Source organism: Bufo bufo, chromosome 2, assembly GCF_905171765.1.
Source record: "Bufo bufo chromosome 2, aBufBuf1.1, whole genome shotgun sequence".
Lineage (NCBI taxonomy): Eukaryota > Metazoa > Chordata > Amphibia > Anura > Bufonidae > Bufo > Bufo bufo.
This window is the reverse complement of record NC_053390.1, coordinates 318451471-318472154: the sequence shown is the minus strand read 5'-3', so window position 1 is coordinate 318472154 and position 20684 is coordinate 318451471. Positions and strand designations below refer to the sequence as shown.

The window sequence follows — 20684 nt, the reverse complement described above, 5'->3', positions numbered from 1 at the left end:
GGCACTTCTCTTCCAGTCACCAGACGCGTTTCGGGGCGTCTACACCCCTTCCTCAGTGGTCCGCTGAGGAAGGGGTGTAGACGCCCCGAAACGCGTCTGGTGACTGGAAGAGAAGCGCCCACCTAATCCACTGGATCCGGACAAAAGACATTGCATGGCCATGCGATAATCAACTGCACCAATACCGCTCTAGGATACAGGAGACAATTACAGGTTCCACCAGTGATTTACTATTCCTATCAGCCGAATCTTGTGATCCCGCGATATTGTGACGTCAGCAGCCCGAGATTTGCTACGTGAGACGCCGAAGCGGCCGGCATCACTCGCTTCTCATGGCAGGACGGCTCAGCGTGGTGATTTGGAACAACTTGGGATAAGGTAGGAACCTGAACTTTATATTGAGTGGTGTGCTATTCATAGCCCTGTGCGGCTATACCGGATTAACTGTGGAGAGACTTTTATATCAGAAGACATATTAATACACATGAGGACACTCGATTATCAACTTGGAGTCACATTTACTTCTGTGGGACATTAAAACTGCTGTCTGCGGTCCAAGTGCTTTTACCAAGCACGCAAAGATTGTTCAATTTTCATCCGTCAGTGTTATTTTATGTTGGTGCCAACCATTATTTTATGAAATTTTACTATATTTGAATGTTGTTGTGATTTATTGCATACCATATATTAAATAATATATCCTATGGCCCAGATGGTGTGAGTGCTCACTCCTTTCTTTTCTGTAATAATAATACCCACCAAGGAAAGAGGGGTGTTACACCCAGTATGCACATTTTGCCTAAGAAACACAAGGAAAGGGGGGTTAAAAAATCTTAGTCATCACCTTAGATGCTCTTTCAGAGATACAGGGCACTCACTCTGAAAAGGGACACCCTGAATTGTAACCTCAACCTAGTACCCCCTGTCAGCAAACTGTCCTAACACATTTTCCCCCAAAGATACCATAACTGGTTCATCAGGGGACAAAATTTGAATTAATGTAAAGTGTAAACTAGGCCTACCTATACCATTAGTAATTGGTCTGGGGTTACAGTCAATTGCCATCAATACCAGCAGCATTACTAGGCACCTATGGTCATATATATTTCTATTTTGCTGTACAGTATATGTTTGCATTTTTGCACTTTTTATTAGCCCTAATTTAATTTCCTGATGAATCCTTTATCTTTGGGGGAAAAAAGTGTTAGAATAATTTTTCTGTAGGGATGGACCCTGTACACCCTGTACTAGATTGAGGTTAGAACTCGGGTTTGCACTTTTCAGGACATGGGCTTTGTATCTCTGGTAGAGCATCCATGTCGTTCAATAGGGTTTGTTTAGCTCCCCCATGTGTTTCTTCATCTTCAGTGTATCACACCTGGATTGGAAACTCCTCTTCATGGTAGCACACTGCTGTAATTTAGAATTTTGCCATTAGCTGGTACCATGGACCTTTTTCTTCTATCAATATGGCATTAAAAGTTAAGCTTTAATTCAGTTTTTTCAATGGTAGCTAAAACTAACTGAACCCAAATCAGATTGAACCCAGTAAGGGGAGGAATCAGAATGCAAACTGAGTATAGATATTAGATTGAAATTGGTTATACAATTGTACTGTATGAAAGCAATATTGCTTTATACCGCTAAAGCTAGAGGAAGACATTATGAAGTATAATGTCCAATTAGCCTTATATGTCATATGCATATTATAACATGACTTAGCAGAAGAAATTTGTTAAACATTGTGGTTCCCAAATAATCACTTTATAGAGTATTGATTACAGTGAATATTGTTTTTATTAAATCTAGTAAAATTTGCAATCACCTTTATGTTCTACTAGCTACAGGATCCGGCTTTGCTTGGGCATATTTAATCTATTTAATTTATTGTTTGTGTGTGTCGTTAAAAGATATCAACACTATCCACTATAACAATCACATCTACTGCACCCTGGCCCAAAAACAATGACCTCCACAGCCCCCCACCCTTAACACTGTCCCCCCCCCCCCACAGTGCCCTGTCCCTTAAAATTGGACCTCCACAGCAGCCGACTCCCTTAACTTTGACCTTTACAGCAGCCTTCCAGTTTAACAATGACTTTCACAGCATACCACCCCCTTAACAGTAACCTCCACAGGGGCCCGCCCACTTAACAGTGGCCTTTACTGGCTCAGGGGCATGTCCTTTTGAACAGTTCACTCTAAGGGTCCATTCACACGCTCGCAAATGGGTCCGCATCCGTTCCATAATATCAGGAACGGGTGCGGACCAATTCATTCTCAATGGGGCAGGAATGGATGCAGAGAGCACACTATGCGCTGTCCATATCTGCATTTCCGGAGCGCAGCCCTAAACTTCCGGGCTTCGGTTCCGAACTTTCAGGCTGCGGCTCCGCAAAAAAATAGAACATGTCCTATTTTTGTCCGCAATTACGGACAAGAGTAGGCAGTTCTATGGGGGGTGCCGGACGGGTGTTGCGGATCTGCAATTTGCGGATTCTCAATACACCATGGACGGGTGAATGGACCCTAAGACAGCAGCACTGTACTGTCTGAGTGTGAGCTGCAGGGAGAAAGTCACCCTCCCTCCCACCTCTGCAGTTGATTTTTAACTTCATTTTTCAATCCCTGTCGGCTGAGGAGTGGAGGGGGCGTGGCCTAACCAGATTCAGACGTGGCTTAGCGGGACCTAGAAGTTGATTTTTAACTTAATTTTTTTAATCTCAGTCGGCTGAAGAGTGTGAGGGTGTGTGGCCTAACTGGATTGGGGGCGTGTCCTTTTGAACAGCTCACTTTAAGACAGCAGCACTGTTCTGTCTGAGTGTGAGCTGCAGGGAGAAAGTCAACCTTCCTCCCACCCCTGCAGCTGACAGAAGTTGATTTTTACCTTCATTTTTCAATCCCCATCAGCTCAGGAGTGTGTGGGGGCATGGCCTAATTAGATCAGGGGCATGGCTTAGAGGGACCTGGGGGAGGGGTTTTAAGTCTTTTGAAGGTGGACACATTGTGGCAGGGGGTGTGTCTGGGCACCTTACTGGTTCATTTGCATACCAAATAAACTGGATTTTCAGAGGATAAAAACATTTATTGCTAGAACAAAGGCACATTTTGAAATAAGGTACTAAGTGCTATTAGGCCATGGCTTTACTTCAATAGCAATTATCCTGGTGACAGATTTGCTTTAAAGCTGACCTACAGCAGTGAAAATAAATGGCTGGGTTGTTATGGAAACCTGAAGAAAAACTGTATGTGGAGGCTGAAGGACCTGCGAGCTTCTATTGGCCGATAAGGATCATGTGACCATGCTTCTATTGGCTAATGCATTTTTTTGGGAATATCTCAGGAATGGTACATCCTAGAGAGCTGAGACCTGGTCTAAAACTTTCCCGGATACCTGATGTACCTGTGTGCCAAATTTCGTGATTGTAAATGCGACAGTGCGGATACCTTTTGCGGACATACACACACACACACACACACATAAACTCAGCTTTATATATTATATTATATTATAGATTATTATATTACAATTTATTATGTAGCATTTGGAAATGTAGTTATTAACTACAGAAGCCCTTAAGAGGAATATTAAGTCTATTTAATATTAAGGTCTAAACAAGATGTATTTTACAGAATGTGAGAGATGATGTTCAGATAAGCAAAATTATTTTTAAATCAATAATAGAACATTATAAGGTGAAAGAGTCTATGGCATAATCCTAAATTGATTAGCTTGACATTCCATCATGAAGTTGGTATTAAAGATAAAGGAATTAGCATCTGCCAGTTACATTCTGTTATCTAAAATTATCTTTCCATTTCAGTCGTACTGAATTCTCTTTTAAAAGCCCTTTATAGACTGGCACAGAGTGAAAAGGGCTGATGAAACTGCTTCACCGCATCATTGCTTTGTAAAGGAAAAGCTACACGGCACATTAACACCTTAACAACCAGAGTAAAACGACCAAAGGAGCCAGACATCTTTTAGCAACTTTGTGGTGGTTTACTGACCCTAACATATTGCTATGGAAAAAAATTGAGCATTAATACAACAAAAACAAAATCACAGTAATATAACAAATCCTGTTAAAGTGAGAGTCCTAGCACAGCTGGTGTCAAAATAATGCTGACTACATCTGTACCTATCTTTTTTCACCACTTTGGTTATTAGATCTAAGACTGCACATACAGCCCACCATAAGGGCTGGTTGGATTTGGCTGCTATGGACCCAAATTATGTCTGTGGAGCAAAACAGCAAAAACAAATGCGAGCTCACACGCAGAAATCCTATCAGTTGCCAAGAATGGCAGGAGAGAACAAGCCAGAGTCAAAGTCGTAGACAAAGGGTTAATCCAGCAACAAGCAGAGGAGTCAAAGCCAGTAGAATCAGTAGAAGCCAAATCACTTAAAATGCTAGTACTGATATGACAACCAGCCAGAGCTTGGCTGGTTAGAAGAGCAACCCACTTGGAACAGTCACGCACCTGACGCTTGTGCTCTTTCCACTGGAAGCACTAGTTGGAGAACGTCAAGCTATGCAGAGGCACAAGCCCTAACTGGTAACAACCTGTTGCAGATACATTTATACACTTTTAGTAAAAATAATAGAGGAACAGTACAACATAGAGTTATATGAAAAGATCCTCCAGACTCGTCATTGCATGGGGAGTAAAACAGACAATGTCAGGAGCGGTGACAGGTCCTTTTTAAAACACTTCAGGGAGCACTGCCTCTGGTTGTATCAGCTACACATTTCTTATTGAGTACTGTATAAGCCACAGTACAGAAGGAACAGTTATACACTGCTTCGGTCTTCTATGGCTATATTTGGCAGCTAGGAACTTGAACTATTCCTTATATATTGCACTACCCGTGCTATGCATTTCCAATGGCTTTTCACATGTGTGCTGTCTGTGTCCATATGTCTGTTTCGCAAAATATAGAACATGTCCTATTCTGGTCCCAAAAAATGCAGTCCACAGACCTATTGGAGTCAACAGGTCCTCAAAAATTGCAGATGGCACACAGATGGTATATGTATTTTTCAGATCTGTAGTTTACAGACCACAAATTGGATACAATCATTAGTCACACCTATTAAAGGGGTTGTCATCTTTTTATATTAACTTATCATCATTGGTCAAACTTTAGAAACCATTCCTGATCATATATTTCCACTGCAGCAGTGAAATGAATGCCAATCCATATAATACATGAACAAGCTCCAACAAAGCAAGAGCTGCTGCTTGCAGTGACTCTCTCTCTTAGCGAATATACGGGCTCCTAAACATTTGGAAATTCTAGAAGATCTGTATAGGTCCATGTATGTATAAGAGACAAATGTTGGTTTACTATTTATTTTGTTTTAAATACCCTTTTGACTTGCTTGGATATTTGTACTGTCTTTAACAATTTTGCAATTGGACCATGTGATGAGCGCAGTGACGTCATTAAAGGTCCTATTCCTCAAAGAAGAAGACAGAAGAGAAGCCGGGCTGCGCGCACAAGTGGATGAGGTGAGTTAAATAAATTTTTTTTTTCTTTAACCCCTCCAGCCCTATTGTACTATGCATTCTGTATTAAGAATGCTATTATTTTCCCTTATAACCATGTTAGGGTATTTTCACACTAGCGTTTTTCTTTTCCATCGCTGAGTTCCGTCCTAGGGGCTCAAATCCGGAAAAGAACTGATCAGTTTTATCCTAATGCATTCTGAATGGAGAGCAATCCGTTCAGGATGCATCAGGATGTCTTCAGTTCAGTCTTTTTGACTGATCAGCCTTTTCAGAAAACCGTAGCATGTTGTATTTTTACCTCCGGCCAAAAATCCTGAACACTTTGACTGAACGCCGGATCCGGTCTTTTTCCCATTGACTTGCATTAACGCCGGATCCGGCTTTTGCATGTTAAACCCGAAAAATGTGAAAAAAAAGTTAAAGTCCATAAATGGCGGATCCGTTTTTTCCATGGTGATCAAAATCCTGATCAGGATTCAAATGTAATCCGTTTTCACACGTTTTTCTGGATCCGGCGGGCAGTTCCGGTGTCGGAATTGAACGCCGGATTTAAACAACGCTAGTGTGAAAGTAGCCTTATAAAGGAAAATAATACAATCTACACAACACCTAACCCAAACACGAACTTCTGTGAAGAAGTTCGAGTTTGGGTACCAAACATGCTGATTTTTCTCACGAGCAAGCAAAACACATTAAAATGTGCAACTAGAAATCCTAGGATGCACTCAAGCATAACAAATGGTCTAGGACTCTAAATTCTGGAAAAAGAGGCACAAAAACTAAAGGTACTGTATCTAAAAGCATAATAATCAAAAAGCTCACCCTTCCCCCAGAAAGGGGGAAGCAAGTTCATAACAGAACCAGATTTAGGTGTATGGCAGCTGCATACTGGCTGAAGCAGTTACTGAGAAATGGCCAAGATATTCTTGTTGCTAGTAACACAGAGCAGGGTTCATCTGGTAGAGAAGCATGTGGCAATTCTGGTATCAGGGCACATTTGCTGTTCCACCATTCACTTCTTGTGACCCTTCAAATGTCTCAGTTATTAACGACTACATTTTTTTAGACTTTCTTAAGTAAAAGAAGCCCCTCATGTAAGCATATTTTCATGTAGTGCCCATCCTCATTTTTGTGAATGTCTCTTACACTTACCTGTTTCGCATATTACAGGCATACTAGAACCATATGCTGAAAATTTGATATGCCATATTAATGAATATATTATGCTGGAATGATCATGGAGAGGCTTTTACAGTTGAAAGAGAATACAAAGCGCATTAATTAATGAGCCTATTCTATCATTCCCAGCGAGGCTTACCTTAATTAAATTTGATCAGCTAGATTATTCTGAAATTAATAAAAGTAAAAAATACTTATCTAGTGCTAGAGTGGGTAGCATGCCAATGTTGCAGAACCTGCTAAGCCACTTACCATATGAAAAAAAAAAAGAGTTTATACTTTAATCTTGTAAACTATTGTACCTTGACACGTATTGCCTACAAGCTTATATCTCACTTTATGTACTTGCTACCATAATCCACTACTATTAGGGCAATGCATAATTTTGACACAAACATTTTATGTAATTAGAATAACAAAAGGATGTTGAAAAGATGAGACAATTATTAGAAAGATAAAGAGAACAACAGATATGATCAGTTCAATAAGCCTGGGCATGTTAGACAATAGGTAGACTGCATAACCTGAGTTTTTTGTTGTTTTTTTTTATTACAGAATATAGAGTAGTATATAGTGAATACTAAATATGTGTATATTATAAACCACACTTTTTTTTAATGGCCAAAACACAAGTTTTTTATGTTTCTTTGTCATTTCTCTGGTTTCTAGATACATTGAAGGTACCGTACTTCATCTAATCTAGACCATGCTTTTATATATATTACATCACAAACTCACTAGCAGTGCCACTAATGTAAGAGCACATACTGGGTTTTATTAAAATAACTAATTAATTTCTAGGGCAGAAACCTTGAACAAGGAGAAACACCTTTTCCAAGGAACCATTTGTATTCTATATTTGACTGCTTAGGAGTCACTTACCAACCTGGTTCTTAAACCCACACAACCTCATACTTAAAGAAACTTCAATCTTCAGATAAATGTCAGGTGCCCAGGTGTCTGAGCCAGTTGTTATAATGGATACATAGGTCAGAAGACAGAGGCAGTTTCCATCACGTATGTCTTGTTGGTCATGGACTAATGCAAATTCAATAAATGTAGAGCCAGTGCCATTGCCTATACTAGTCCCAGTGGTTATGTGGCTGATCATGGCAAAGTAGCCATAAACAAACAGTACTCCTTTATCCTTTAATTAGTACACGGCTACACGGCTCTGCTGCTTTTGGGCAGCTGTGGCAACCTTTCCTCTGAGACAGTTTAATGTGAGACTCTTCATTATTTCATTAGAGGTAACACTTGCTCAGTTAGGTGTTACATACATTAAACTAGTATTTAAGTGTTCACCTAGAGGCCATGACCTGGCCTTGAGGAAAAATAATCATTATTTTAAATATGTGCCATGTACTAATATGTAGAACACTTCCTTACTACAAAATAATTTTAATATTGGTTACTATGATCTTCACAATACTGATCTGCTAATTAAAAGTGAGAAACCAAAGAATAAAACACAGAATCCTAGCAGGGATTACACAGAAGAGTACTTCAAGCCCTCAACAGTGATTTTGCTAGCAGTCTGAACATGCTCTTGCCTTTACAAAATTATCCAAGGACAAAAGCTTAGAAGAGACGCTAACAAATTCATAGGGCTCTAAAAATGTCTCAATGGCAGTAACAAACATTACCGTTAATTGCCACACTGTCTGCAATAGACAGGAAAGTAAAGAAGTGAAGAGAGGATGGTAAAATATGTGATATATTGCATAACCTTTTGCATCTATATTTATGACTTTGCCCTTGGTCTTATATAAAGTTTTTACTCTTTTTTAAATAAATGCTGCAAAATATTACAAATACAAACTCTTCTGTGTCTTAGCTTCTACATCACATTTAGTAAGAAGGTCAGAAGGATACATATCCAGGCCCCTTTCAGATGGCAGTATTTGTAGCCGAGGGGCCATTGGCTTCATTAAAGGCTATGTACACCTTTGGGGGCAATTTATTTTTTAAGGCAATCTTTCTTATCCGATTGTAGAAGTGCGGGATAACTGTCATAAAACCCGCCATTCCTGATAACACATGCGAGAGCTCCGCATGTAGCAATGCAAAGATAAAAAAAAGGACCAGGACTATTACATTATTATATAATGTTTTTTATGATTTTTATGTCTTTTTCTATGAATGTATTTTAAATGGAATTAAATATATTGTGGCTACTGTGAGCCAGCCGGAAATTATATATGTATCTGCATTTTGAGAGTGTCTAAAAGTAAAAGGCAGGCAGTGCTCCAGAGTGTTTTTTATTTGGGGAGGTTCCCTTTAGCAGATATATTGTACTTTTTTTTTTATTATTGTATTATTTTTAGCTAAAGAATCTTTTTTTATTGTTCTTTATTGCAAATTTGGAACCCTTTTTCTGTACAGGGCTGAGATGCTCCAATTGAGGGATTTGATTTATATGCTCCATCAGCCAGCTAATCTGATGGGCTCCTTATGGGTCCATTCACACGTTCGTAAGTGTTCTGCGGATCCGCAAATTGCAGATCCACAAAACACGGACACTGGCAATGTGCTTTCCGCAATTTGCGGACCACACATCGCCGTCACTATAATAGAAAATGCCTAATCTTGTCTGCAATTGCGGACAAGAATAGGACATGTTCTATTTTTTTCTGGAAACGGAAGCACAGATGCGGAAGTGCGGATCCGCAAATGCGGATGCGGATCCATAAATGCGGACAGCACATTCCGGCCCCATTGAAAATGAATGGGTCTGCACCCGTTCCGCAAAATTGCGGAACGGATGCGGACGTGTGAATGGACCCTATATCTGATCTCTGACATTATAAACACACATTACAGCATAGTTCTTATCTTATTTATAGGAATGTGGCTTAAATAAGTGTTTATAAGCTCTTAGTAAATTAGAGACAAGGGTTATTAGATGGCCAGCACAAATTTATCTAGACAAACAGTTTGCGACAGAATGGCTCAATATTATTTTTCTTTTTTAAAGGCCAATTGAAAAAAGGATTTTTAGCCCAAAATGAGAGAAATGCAATAATAAAAAAAATTGCCTTTTAAGGTGTACACAGCCTTTAAGTTGCCAAGGTCTGAGTGTGAGTTCAACCATAACACCCTTGCTCAGATTGTCATGCAGCATATTTGAAATATAAAATGTACACAGTATATTCCCCCTATCTTTACTAAAAGGAAAAAAAATAATTCTTTGGTTAAATAACTTTTTCTTTTAAGTAATCTATTGATGTTTTTGTTTCTATGCTACTATAGTTGCCTGTTGTTTTTTAACCATCTTCAAATATAATGTGTCCTTCTGAAAGTTTGAGGTCCCCAAATCTTTGTTAACCTTTACAAATGATTTATATATATGAACTGTGTATTTTTATTTTCCCTATATGTTTCTGTTCTTTAGTATAGTATAACCTAATATTTTATTGTCCTAGAAAAATGTGCACTCAGGCACTCACCATTTATAGTAGAGAAAAGCCTTTCTTTATTAAATTTATTTGAATACAGATCTCATTCAGAAGTTATGCACATACTTCACATGCATGTTTTTTACAGTACATTAATTTCAAAAGCAACTGACAGATCAATCAATAGACCCTATTGTTATGGGACTAGCTGCTAGTTTCTACAGACTAAAGTATTTTGCTGTTTTACACTGTATTTTAGTATTTTAGACTATTTAAAATTATTATAACACTTGAATTTCATACAAAACTGAACAAATAATTATTTTTCATGAATTACTCTCATTGTGTTTAGATTATTCTGTACTAAATACATTTACGTATAATCCATAAAAACATCTATGGATATATATTATATAGGCTTATCATTCAATCATCATTTAGTTAAAAATAGTTTGAACTGATCTGAACTGAGTTTGGTCTGAACTTTGCTATTTTTCAGATGGTGGACAAACCCAAATCTTTCTGTGTTAGTTTAGGGCGAATCCACTAAAATGGCTCACAGCGCCATTTTAGTTCACATGTTGGCAGGAAAAAAATACTAGGGAGGAAGAAGAAGAGGAAGTGGGGGGATTCCCCTAATTGGCTCCCTGGCTGCCAGCCTGGATGAGCCAATTAGTGCTGCAGTAGGAAGGGAGGTGCCCTAGCAGAACAGGCAGAACATAATTCTGTGCTGAGCTGTTAATGAGTGTAGTTGGGTCTTGCAGTGCCTGCCAGGAAAATAATCTTAGGAAGTCAGGGAGAGTGAAAAATCAATCAGGGAAAGTATACAAAAAAATCAATAAATCAATCTTATTGGCAGGGATAATGAAGGGAAAGAATTGTGTGTGTTATGTACAATGGAGAGAAGCAGGACAGCTGACAGACAGGGAGAGAGCAGACAGGACCAGAGGCTGTGCCTGCTATCAGAAGTGGAGGTGCACTTCAAAAGCAGCTACCTGCAAGCAAATACATTTATTTTGTTTCCCCATTTTCACAGGAATCTTTTTTTTTGTGGGGTTCAAAATATAATTAAGCAGCAAATATGTATACACTGCTCACAAAAAGTTAGATTTGGCTTTTGGGTAAAATTTATAGAAAACTTAAAACGTTCACTCTACAGTGATATATCATAAAAGCAGGGCATTTAACTAGAAGAATGCAATGCATTGGTGATTTCCTCATTTCAAACAATTTATTGAAACAAACGCCAACAGTGTTGGGTATACCCCCACAAAAAAACTTGTCATGTGGTCTTGAGCATTAATTACAGCTTGACAATGACGTCTCATGGTGTTCTTAAAGGGCGGACCTCAGGTTACGAGTGTCTACACGGCAACTCAGCTGATCCCATAGATTTTCAATGTGATTTAGGTCTAGAGAAAGTGCAGGCCACTCCATTTGAGGTGCCCCACTCTCCAGCAGCCGTTACCTAATGATGCAACCTTGTCGTACATGAAGATGAAACTATGGCTTTGTTGTTCATGCAGAGGCCCAATGACTAGATTAATGATGTTATTCAAGTAATGTGGGCTTGTCACTGTAACATTTACATTGTGTAGTGCAGTTCTGTATTGAATAGATACACCTGCCCACACTAACACCACCACCAAAGCAAACACAGCCTCCTCCCTCCTCCCATTGTATTTGTGATTTCACGCTGGAGGCAACTGGGAGTTGTTGGCTGTGTGTCGGACTCTGTGCCCCTATCTGTAATTGCTCATATGGCATAGCTAGGTTAGCGTTAGGTCCCGTGCCACTTTTAGAGACCTTGATGGGTGCGCGGGCTCCGGTATTTTTTTGATATAAGAATATATTAGCGAAAGTCTTATTTTAATATCAGTGTGAGGGTTTAGCCATATATTGTCAATTGCATTTTCGATTGTAGTGCACCATTTTTTCTTTGTAAATGTTTGTTTTATATAGCTAATTACAGCCACACATTTGGCTCCCCCGTGTAGGATGTTTCTGTGATACACGTGTTCCGCTGCCGGCATCTTCCATTGTATGCATTTTTGCTGGGGATTGCTGTAAGCAACGGATCACATGTGCAGGATTTGCTCCCCCGATTATATATGTGCAACAACATATGGGGTTTTGAGCATCTTTCTGCCTTTTAGGACCACGTTATTTTGTGTGTGATTACTGGAGCAATACCAATAGTGTGGCAACAATCTAACTGTGGTGTTAAGTTAAATTGAGCTTCAAGCCAGTCGTCCATTTACGTATTTTCAGTTCAAACACAGTCGCAATTTATTTATTTAAATTTTTGGGAGGGGTCTTTCACTTTAATTAAGCAGCATATATAAGTGATTATTTGTTGCAAAAAAACACAGTGTGGCAGCAATATACACATGTGTGCTAAGTTGAAAAGTTTAAATTGAGCATCAAGCCTCAGTCTACCGTTTACATATTTTCACTTTCTACATGGCTAAAATTTTAATATTTTTGGGGCTGGGTGTTACATTTCTTTAAGGTACAGAATAAATATATGCGATTACTGTGTCAATACTGACATTTTCTCAAAGTCAAGGCAATGTTGGGGCCTGCACCATGCCACTGCTACTAATGCCTGAGGGTCAGTTTATGTGTACTCACTTTCCACATGGTTGAATTTTTTATTTTTTATTTTTTGTGGTGGAGCAGGGATTAGGGTTAACATGGTTGAAATTTTAAACATTTTTTTGGGCGGTATATGTAAATTATTACTGTATTAATATATAAAAATTCAGTCCAAGCAGGCTGAATGCCATCAATAGATCTCTCCTTGCTGCCGGTGCCCCATCTTGTCACTGATGCTGAGGGTCTGTCATATTGGGTATTGCTGCTGCATGCTGTGGCCTGAATCATGCCACTTATGCCACTTTCTAACCATCACGTTCTGTACAGCTGCTGCTGCATCCTGCCTCTAATGACATTTGCCAACCATCACATTCCCCAATGAAACGTTTTTTTTTAAATTTCATAACACGGTGTGTTTAAACATCATCTGTCCCCGATAAGGAACAATTTTTGAAAGCTTAATATGAAAAAGCATGAAACGTGCCGCTGCGGTGTCTTTTTAAATGCAATGTATGATAACATCATCAAATGTGCGTTTACCCATAGCTATGTATGTCAGTGCCACTTAGACATCATTTATTATTGCTGTCCTTGCATTCCAGAGCTTGGGGAAGGGGGGTTGGAGGGGAAAATAATCAAAAGAGACAAGTTTTCCCCAAAAAATATGAGTCCTAGGAGGCTAGAGGGGATTATATACCAACTTTCAGGGCAATTAGAGCAACTCCGATTTAGCCCAAATATATTCGGGTCTCAACCCAACTTTTTTTTTTAAATTAGCGAACCAGACCCAAAACAAATCTTGACTGGTTCACTCATCTCTAATTCAAACCAATTATTCAATTTGTACATAATATTGTTATAATGATTGAAGTCTTGAAACTTTTAAAGTGGTATTTTACCAAGTACAAAATAAATTTTACTTCTCTCAGTACAATTTACATATTTTATTATTTGTAAGCCACATAGTATAGTAATTGAACATAGTAAATCAGTTAAGAATACATATAAATCAAATAAAATACAGATACTTTTTCTTAATTCTTGTTCTTAATTCAGCAATAACATTTGCATATCATTTGTATTTTTGTATAATGTTTGTTTTTGCAATTAAAGCAGTCTTGCAGTGGCTTAATATCGATGACCTATACTCAGGAAGACCTATCCTGCACAAGCAGCATAGCTTCTTCAACCAGCTGAAAGGTTCCAAAAGTCTGACCCTTGCTGATCTGATAGTGATGACCTATCTTGAGGATAGGCCATCAATATTAAACCCCTGCACAATGGATTTAAACCACACTTCTATGTTTCCTGATCTCATTTAGAACAAGATTAATACTTTCAGAGATGTGTTATTCCCTTTTCTTTTAGTTTAGTAAAAAGTGGAACCAGTAATACTTACTGTATGTACAGCCATATACTTCTATTCTCATTCCAATTCTCCCATTTATATTCCAATCTAATGGGTTGAAACGAAGGTATCTTGCTCGTATGTGGTTCTGAAGCTTGTAGTAAACAACACTGTCAGCATTTGCATTTCCTATAAATTCCTAAAATGATAATATATTTAATAGTAATTAATTTGTAAAGCACACAATAGCATATACAAAAATATAAGGGGGATTTTTTAAGCACTGCACTCCAGAATTCAGACTGCAAAAAGTTGCAAATTAGGGCTTAGTTATTTTTGTGGAGCTTGTGCAAAATATTAGCAACTTTTTGAATTTTTAAACTAGTCACTCCAGTTTTGACTCCAGATTTATCAACCTAGACTTTATAAAAAATAAAAAAAAAGTCACCAAAAAGTTGCAAACACACTCCAGTGGGGGAAAGGGTGACATAAAAAAAAAAAATAGAGCAGCAATTCTAGACAAGACTTTAAGATATACAAAATTAAAATTTGGTACAAAGTAAACCAATGCAGACTCAAGCAAGGCTTTAGATCCCCCCCCCCCCCATAATAAATTCCCTCCATAGTACTTTACTCATCTTATAAAAACAAGACCACACTCACAATAAAGTATAAAGCAGCAATTGACAGTATCCATTTAGGTGAAAAATATCTCCCATCTTTATTGGCGACTCGAATATGCACAGCAATGTTTTGACCGTCACAGCGGTCTTTGTCAAGCACATTTACAATAGAGCACTTCATGCATTTTTTTATTTACTGTATAAATCATCAAAAAAAGATGTGTAAAGGAAATCATTCTTTGATGAAGTTTATTCATTTCTAATAATAAGTTCAGTCAGGATCCAGGATTTTACATCATCCATAAGATGTATTCTACGCCCTAAAGACAGATCCAGATCCAAAAACATTGATAGGAATACTGATTAAAACAAACATAATTTTATGTGTCTTGATGCAATACAAAATTAAAAGACATAAGTAAAACAAAAAGTGAATAAGAATATGACCTAATAAAGGGTACTTGTACTAATTAACTTGCTTGGTGTACTATTAAATGGATTCTGGTCTTAACGCTTAGGACACCAGAAGTTTTTTCATTTTTGCCTTTTCAGTTTTCTTCCCTGTCTTCCTGGAGCCATAATTATTATTCCATTCACATATCCATCTAAGGGCTTATTTTTTGCGGGACAAGTTGTGCTTTCTAATGCCATCATTTAATATGGCATTCAATGTAGTGGGAAGCGGGAAAAAATCTACAGTTTTAGGGGTTTTGTCCCCACAGCATTCCTTTGTGGCAAAACTAACCTGTGCCCTTCATTCTCTGGGTCAGTACAATTACAACCATACTACATATGTATAGGTTTTATACATAGCATTTGTATAATTATGTCTACAGAGCTGTGTGGGGGCTCACTTTTTGTGGGATTATCTGTAGTTTTGTATATATATACCATTTTGTGTGTTCCTTTTTGATCACATTTTATAAAAAATTTGGGGGGCAAGAGAAGCGATGAAAAAATAGATAATAGGGCATTTTGATACTTTTTTCCCTTACACCATATTAGAAAAATATTTTTATATTTTATTTAATATGGGTGTTTTCAGACACGGTGATGCCTATAATGTGTATATGTGTATATGTATATATATATATATGTATATATATATATATATAGTACAGACCAAAAGTTTGGACACACCTTCTCATTCAAAGAGTTTTCGTTATTTTCATGACTATGAAAATTGTAGATTCACACTGAAGGCATCAAAACTATGAATTAACACATGTGGAATTATATACATAACAAACAAGTGTGAAACAACTGAAAATATTTCATATTCTAGGTTCTTCAAATTAGCCACCTTTTGCTTTGATTACTGCTTTGCACACTCTTGGCATTCTCTTGATGAGCTTCACGAGGTAGTCCCTGAAATGGTTTTCACTTCACAAGTGTGCCCTGTCAGGTTTAATAAGTAGGATTTCTTGCCTTATAAATGGGGTTGGGACCATCAGTTGCGTTGAGGAGAAGTCAGGTGGATACACAGCTGATAGTCCTACTGAATAGACTGTTAGAATTTGTATTATGGCAAGAAAAAAGCAGCTAAGTAAAGAAAAACGAGTGGCCATCATTACTTTAAGAAATGAAGGTCAGTCAGTCAGCTGAAAAATTGGGAAAACTTTGAAAGTAAGGGCTATTTGACCATGAAGGAGAGTGATGGGGTGCTGCGCCAGATGACATGGCCTCCACAGTCACCGTACCTGAGCCCAATCGAGATGGTTTGGGGTGAGCTGGACCGCAGAGTGAAGGCAAAAGGGCCAACAAGTGCTAAGCATCTCTGGGAACTCCTTCAAGACTGTTGGAAGACCATTTCAGGGGACTACCTCTTGAAGCTCATCAAGAGAATGCCAAGAGTGTGCAAAGCAGTAATCAAAGCAAAAGGTGGCTACTTTGAAGAACCTAGAATATGACATATTTTCAGTTGTTTCACACTTGTTTGTTATGTATATAATTCCACATGTGTTAATTCATAGTTTTGATGCCTTCATAGTCATGAAAGTAAAGAAAACTCTTTGAATGAGAAGGTGTGTCCAAACTTTTGGTCTGTACTGTATATATATATATATAATTTATTTATTGTAGCCTCATTAGGAGGCTACAATCTTCAATACTTAGTTTTTTTTTTTTATATTTCTGTTCTCCCATAGGGTATATAAAAAACCTTAGATTGCTGATTTCTTATGTTGGTCTGCCATCTGCTGGTCAACATAGAAATTTCAACTCTAATATGCTGGGTCTCTTTATAGAGACCCAGCATATTAGATTTAATTACTGGCATCCCCGATCACCACAGGTGGATGCCAGTGTTGACCTGGTGTGCACTTCCGGTTTCTTCACCGTTTAGATGCAGTGATCATACTTGATCATGGCATTGAAAAGCTGTAATATCCGCGATTAGCATGACTTGAAACGGGCGGGTGACATGTTTAAGGATAGTAACACTGTTGTATATGTACGGAGCTGGTAGCGAAAGGGTTAAAGGTGTACCCTGGTACCAAAAGACCAGTTCCATGTTTAACAAGTTAATACACTGTATTATCATTTCATGATACATATACTCAACATACGGTAGTTATAGTGGTTTACTTTTTTCTTTATGCATTTGTTGATACATTTCGTATCTTCTGTATATGATGTTAAATAGTTGAAAACATTATCTAAATCATCTTTATAATGTGAAGCGAGACTATGCTAAAGAAGAATTTGCATATAGATTAAAAACAATTTAGCTTTTATAAAAAATGCGAAATCTGTATTATTCACAGTAATAGGAATCCATTTACGAGAAAATTTAGCACCACTGATCCACTGATATTAAATTAGGCACCTTTAAGAATTATTGCTGCGCATTCTTTATTTTAAAAGATATTTATTAAAAACTCTTAAATTAGATGTCACTAGATTGTTAGATAAATAAGCAATATTTTGTGGCAAAGGAAGAAATACACAGCATTCTACTGAGATTATAGTTGCTGTTCATATTTCGTACCACATTATAACTAACATTTACACTCAGTGGCCACTTCATTATAATTACCATATAACGGCTCTTTGGTAGAAATACACCTCTTGTGCTCCTTTCCAACTTAATCAATCAAAACAGGTGGTCATGGTCAAGAGGTTCCTATATTGCTCAGACCATAATAAAAAAGTGATCTAAATTATGTAAAATATTTCTGCCAGACATAAATTTATCATAAACTGCTGATATCTTAGGAATGCTATGAACAACAGTCTCTAGAGTTTTTTTTATAGTATAATTACTTTTAATTAACAAACATATAAATACCAATATCAGAAAGAGAATGAGAGCGACAGAGAAAGCAATAAAACAATTCGTATACACAATAAAGTTTGTGTAAAAGATTGGCCCATAGCATCAATAAAACATCTTACAAATGTGCAATTTTAAATGACTTGAATAAATAGTTGAAGAAATAAATTTAATTTTCTAAGCAGTTTAAGATGAAACCTGCAGTGAGAAGTCTTGCCAGGAATACCAATCTATTATTATTTTTTTTAAGATTAGGTAACAAAACAAACTAGAATATGTTGTTGTCTGGATAAGGCGACTACCATCACACTCAAACAGTGATAGTGCAGCCCTAAAACTTCCCAGACCCACTATCCCTTCCTACTTGCATGGTCACCCCAGGCAGTGACCTCACAACTGGGCGGTAGTCCCTATACTGAAATATGTGTAAGGGCGACACACAAACAGGGAACAGCAAACAAACACAAAGAGAGTAGTCGTATGGTAAAGGGCCATATGCAAGTCAGACAATGAAGTACAAATAACACCAGAGGTAAATGAGAAGACCAACTCACCAGAAAGTCAAAACCAGGAGATCAATACAATACCAAATTGGCAGAAGCCAAAAATGTAGTCACAATATCAATCTATAAAATCCAAGCCAAAGAAGTTTTAAATTACAGCAAACGGCAAGAGGGAGCAAGAGGACTAGAAATTAGACAACATAAAGTTACAGAATGGGGTTACTGAGTGCTGAGGACCATAGTGCACAAAAAGTCACCAACACTCTCCTGACTCCATAACTGGAGAGTTCAAAACCTCCTCTGACATTAACATCAGCATGAAAACTGTGTACCAGGAGCATTGTGGCATGGAATTCCATGGGCAAGCTAAAGCATGCCACCATTGGACTCTTGAGCAGTGAAAATGTGTTCTGCGAAGTGATAAACCATGCTTCTCTATCTTGCAGTCTGATGGATAAGTCTGGGTTTGGCAAATACCAGGAGCACGTTAACTATCTGACTGTAAAGTTTGGTGGAGAAGAATAATACTGCAAGGTTGCTTTTCAGGGTTCGCCTAGGTCCCTTAGTTGCAGTGAAAGGAAATCTAAGTGCTTCAGCATACCAAAAGATTTAGGAAAAATTTTGTGAAATTTTGGAAAAGGCCAACAGTCATATTCCAGCATGACTGTTCTTCACTGCTCAAAGCAAGATCCATAAAGGGTGACTATGGTGTGGAAAAACCCGACTGGCCGCACCCAGAACTCTGACCTCAACCTCAAACATCTCTGGGATTAACTAGAACAGAGAATATGAGCTAGGCTTCTTGTCCAACATCCGTTTGCTTTCCACATCCATATGTCCCTTCTGCCTATTCTTGACACAAAATGCACAGCACAGACCCATTGAATTCAATGGTTCCACAAAAAAAATTGATACAACATTGTCATTTGTGGGTCACAAAATACATATGGTTGTGTGCATGAGGCCTTGCAGAGTGAGAATTGTAGCAACATACATTTTACCCTTTTGTAATCAACTTGTTAATATCTAAAGAAGAAATTACAGCCTTCCATGTGTGTAAATAATAAAAAAAAAAACTTTGCTAAACCCCTTTCAAACAAGCACTGTACATGTATGGCATATAGGGACTATAGATGATGCCTGCTCCAGAGCAGTGTGGGTGACATAGCTGAAGGGTGCCTGCTGTTTTACACTGCAGACACCTGGAGGCAATGTCTGTGATAATCAATAACACAGATCATGGGCATTTAACCCATCAGATTCCATTGTCAATTGTGGGAATGTTTCCCAAATGGCTCCCCGAGGCTGAGATGGTAATTCATTGCAATTTATGGGAGAAGCAATCAGACGAGCGCATGTTCAAGGCCCGTAGAGGGACTTAAAATAAGTGTTGAAAAAAATAAATAAAAAAATCAAAAGAAAAATGATGTAAAAATTCAAATAATGCCCCTTTCCCATATTAAGAATTAAAAATTAAGAAACAATAAAAAAAAGAGATCATAGATATTGTTAGGTCTTAAAACCCCCATACTATTAAAATATAAAAATAGTTATCCCGTATGGTGAATGACTTAATGGGGAAATAAATCAAAATGGCTGATTCACAGGGTTTTTTGTCACTTCACCTTCTTAAATAAAAATGTAAAAAGTAATGAAAAAGTCATATACATCAGACCATTGTATAAATAAAAACTATAGTCCCCCCCAAAAAAAAAAAGAAAAAAGAAAAAGTCCCCTTCTCTTTCGGGTTTAGAGGTGACGTCATCGGCGCAGGCGCACTGAGGGAGTGCTGAGGAAGCGAGCGTCCTTCTCTCAGAGCGCCTGCGCCGAATGAAGACACGTAAGGCGCAGGCGCGGGATTTGAATTGCAGACAGGGCCAGCCGGAGGAGGAGAGCGCTCGCTGGCCCTGTCAATCAACTGGGGGAGGGGGCGGCTACCAGCAAGTAGACACCCTACTTGCTGGTAGTGAAGTAATTTGCATATTTTAAAAGCTCGATTTTTAATGAAACAAAGCCACAGAACAAGGTAAGAGCCCTATATAGGGAATAGTCGTACAATAAGGATTTTAATATGCCCAAAAATGAAAAATTAGTTTTGGGGGGTGACAGAAGCCCTTTAAATGTTATATATGCTTGAAAGTATGTCACACGTACAGTAGCGTAGGATTTGGAAGTGTATGCGCAAACAAATTTAAAAAGGTATTTGTGATGAGAAAATGTCATACAGGAGATATCCTGCAGATA

The 20684-nt window shown here is 38.0% G+C and overlaps 1 protein-coding gene across 4 annotated transcripts in view; it reads right to left on the bottom strand.

The window, feature by feature from the left end:
- Positions 1–14137, bottom strand: part of LOC120989087 (contactin-associated protein-like 4) — a 434442-nt gene extending 420305 nt beyond the window's left edge. For all 4 annotated transcript variants that reach the window (XM_040416967.1, XM_040416966.1, XM_040416969.1 and 1 more), the window contains exon 1: positions 14092–14137. In XM_040416967.1, coding sequence (XP_040272901.1) covers positions 14092–14122 — 31 coding nt within the window. In that variant the 5' untranslated portion in view covers positions 14123–14137. The remainder of the gene's footprint in view (positions 1–14091) is intronic.
- Between the last annotated feature and the right edge of the window lie 6547 nt (positions 14138–20684).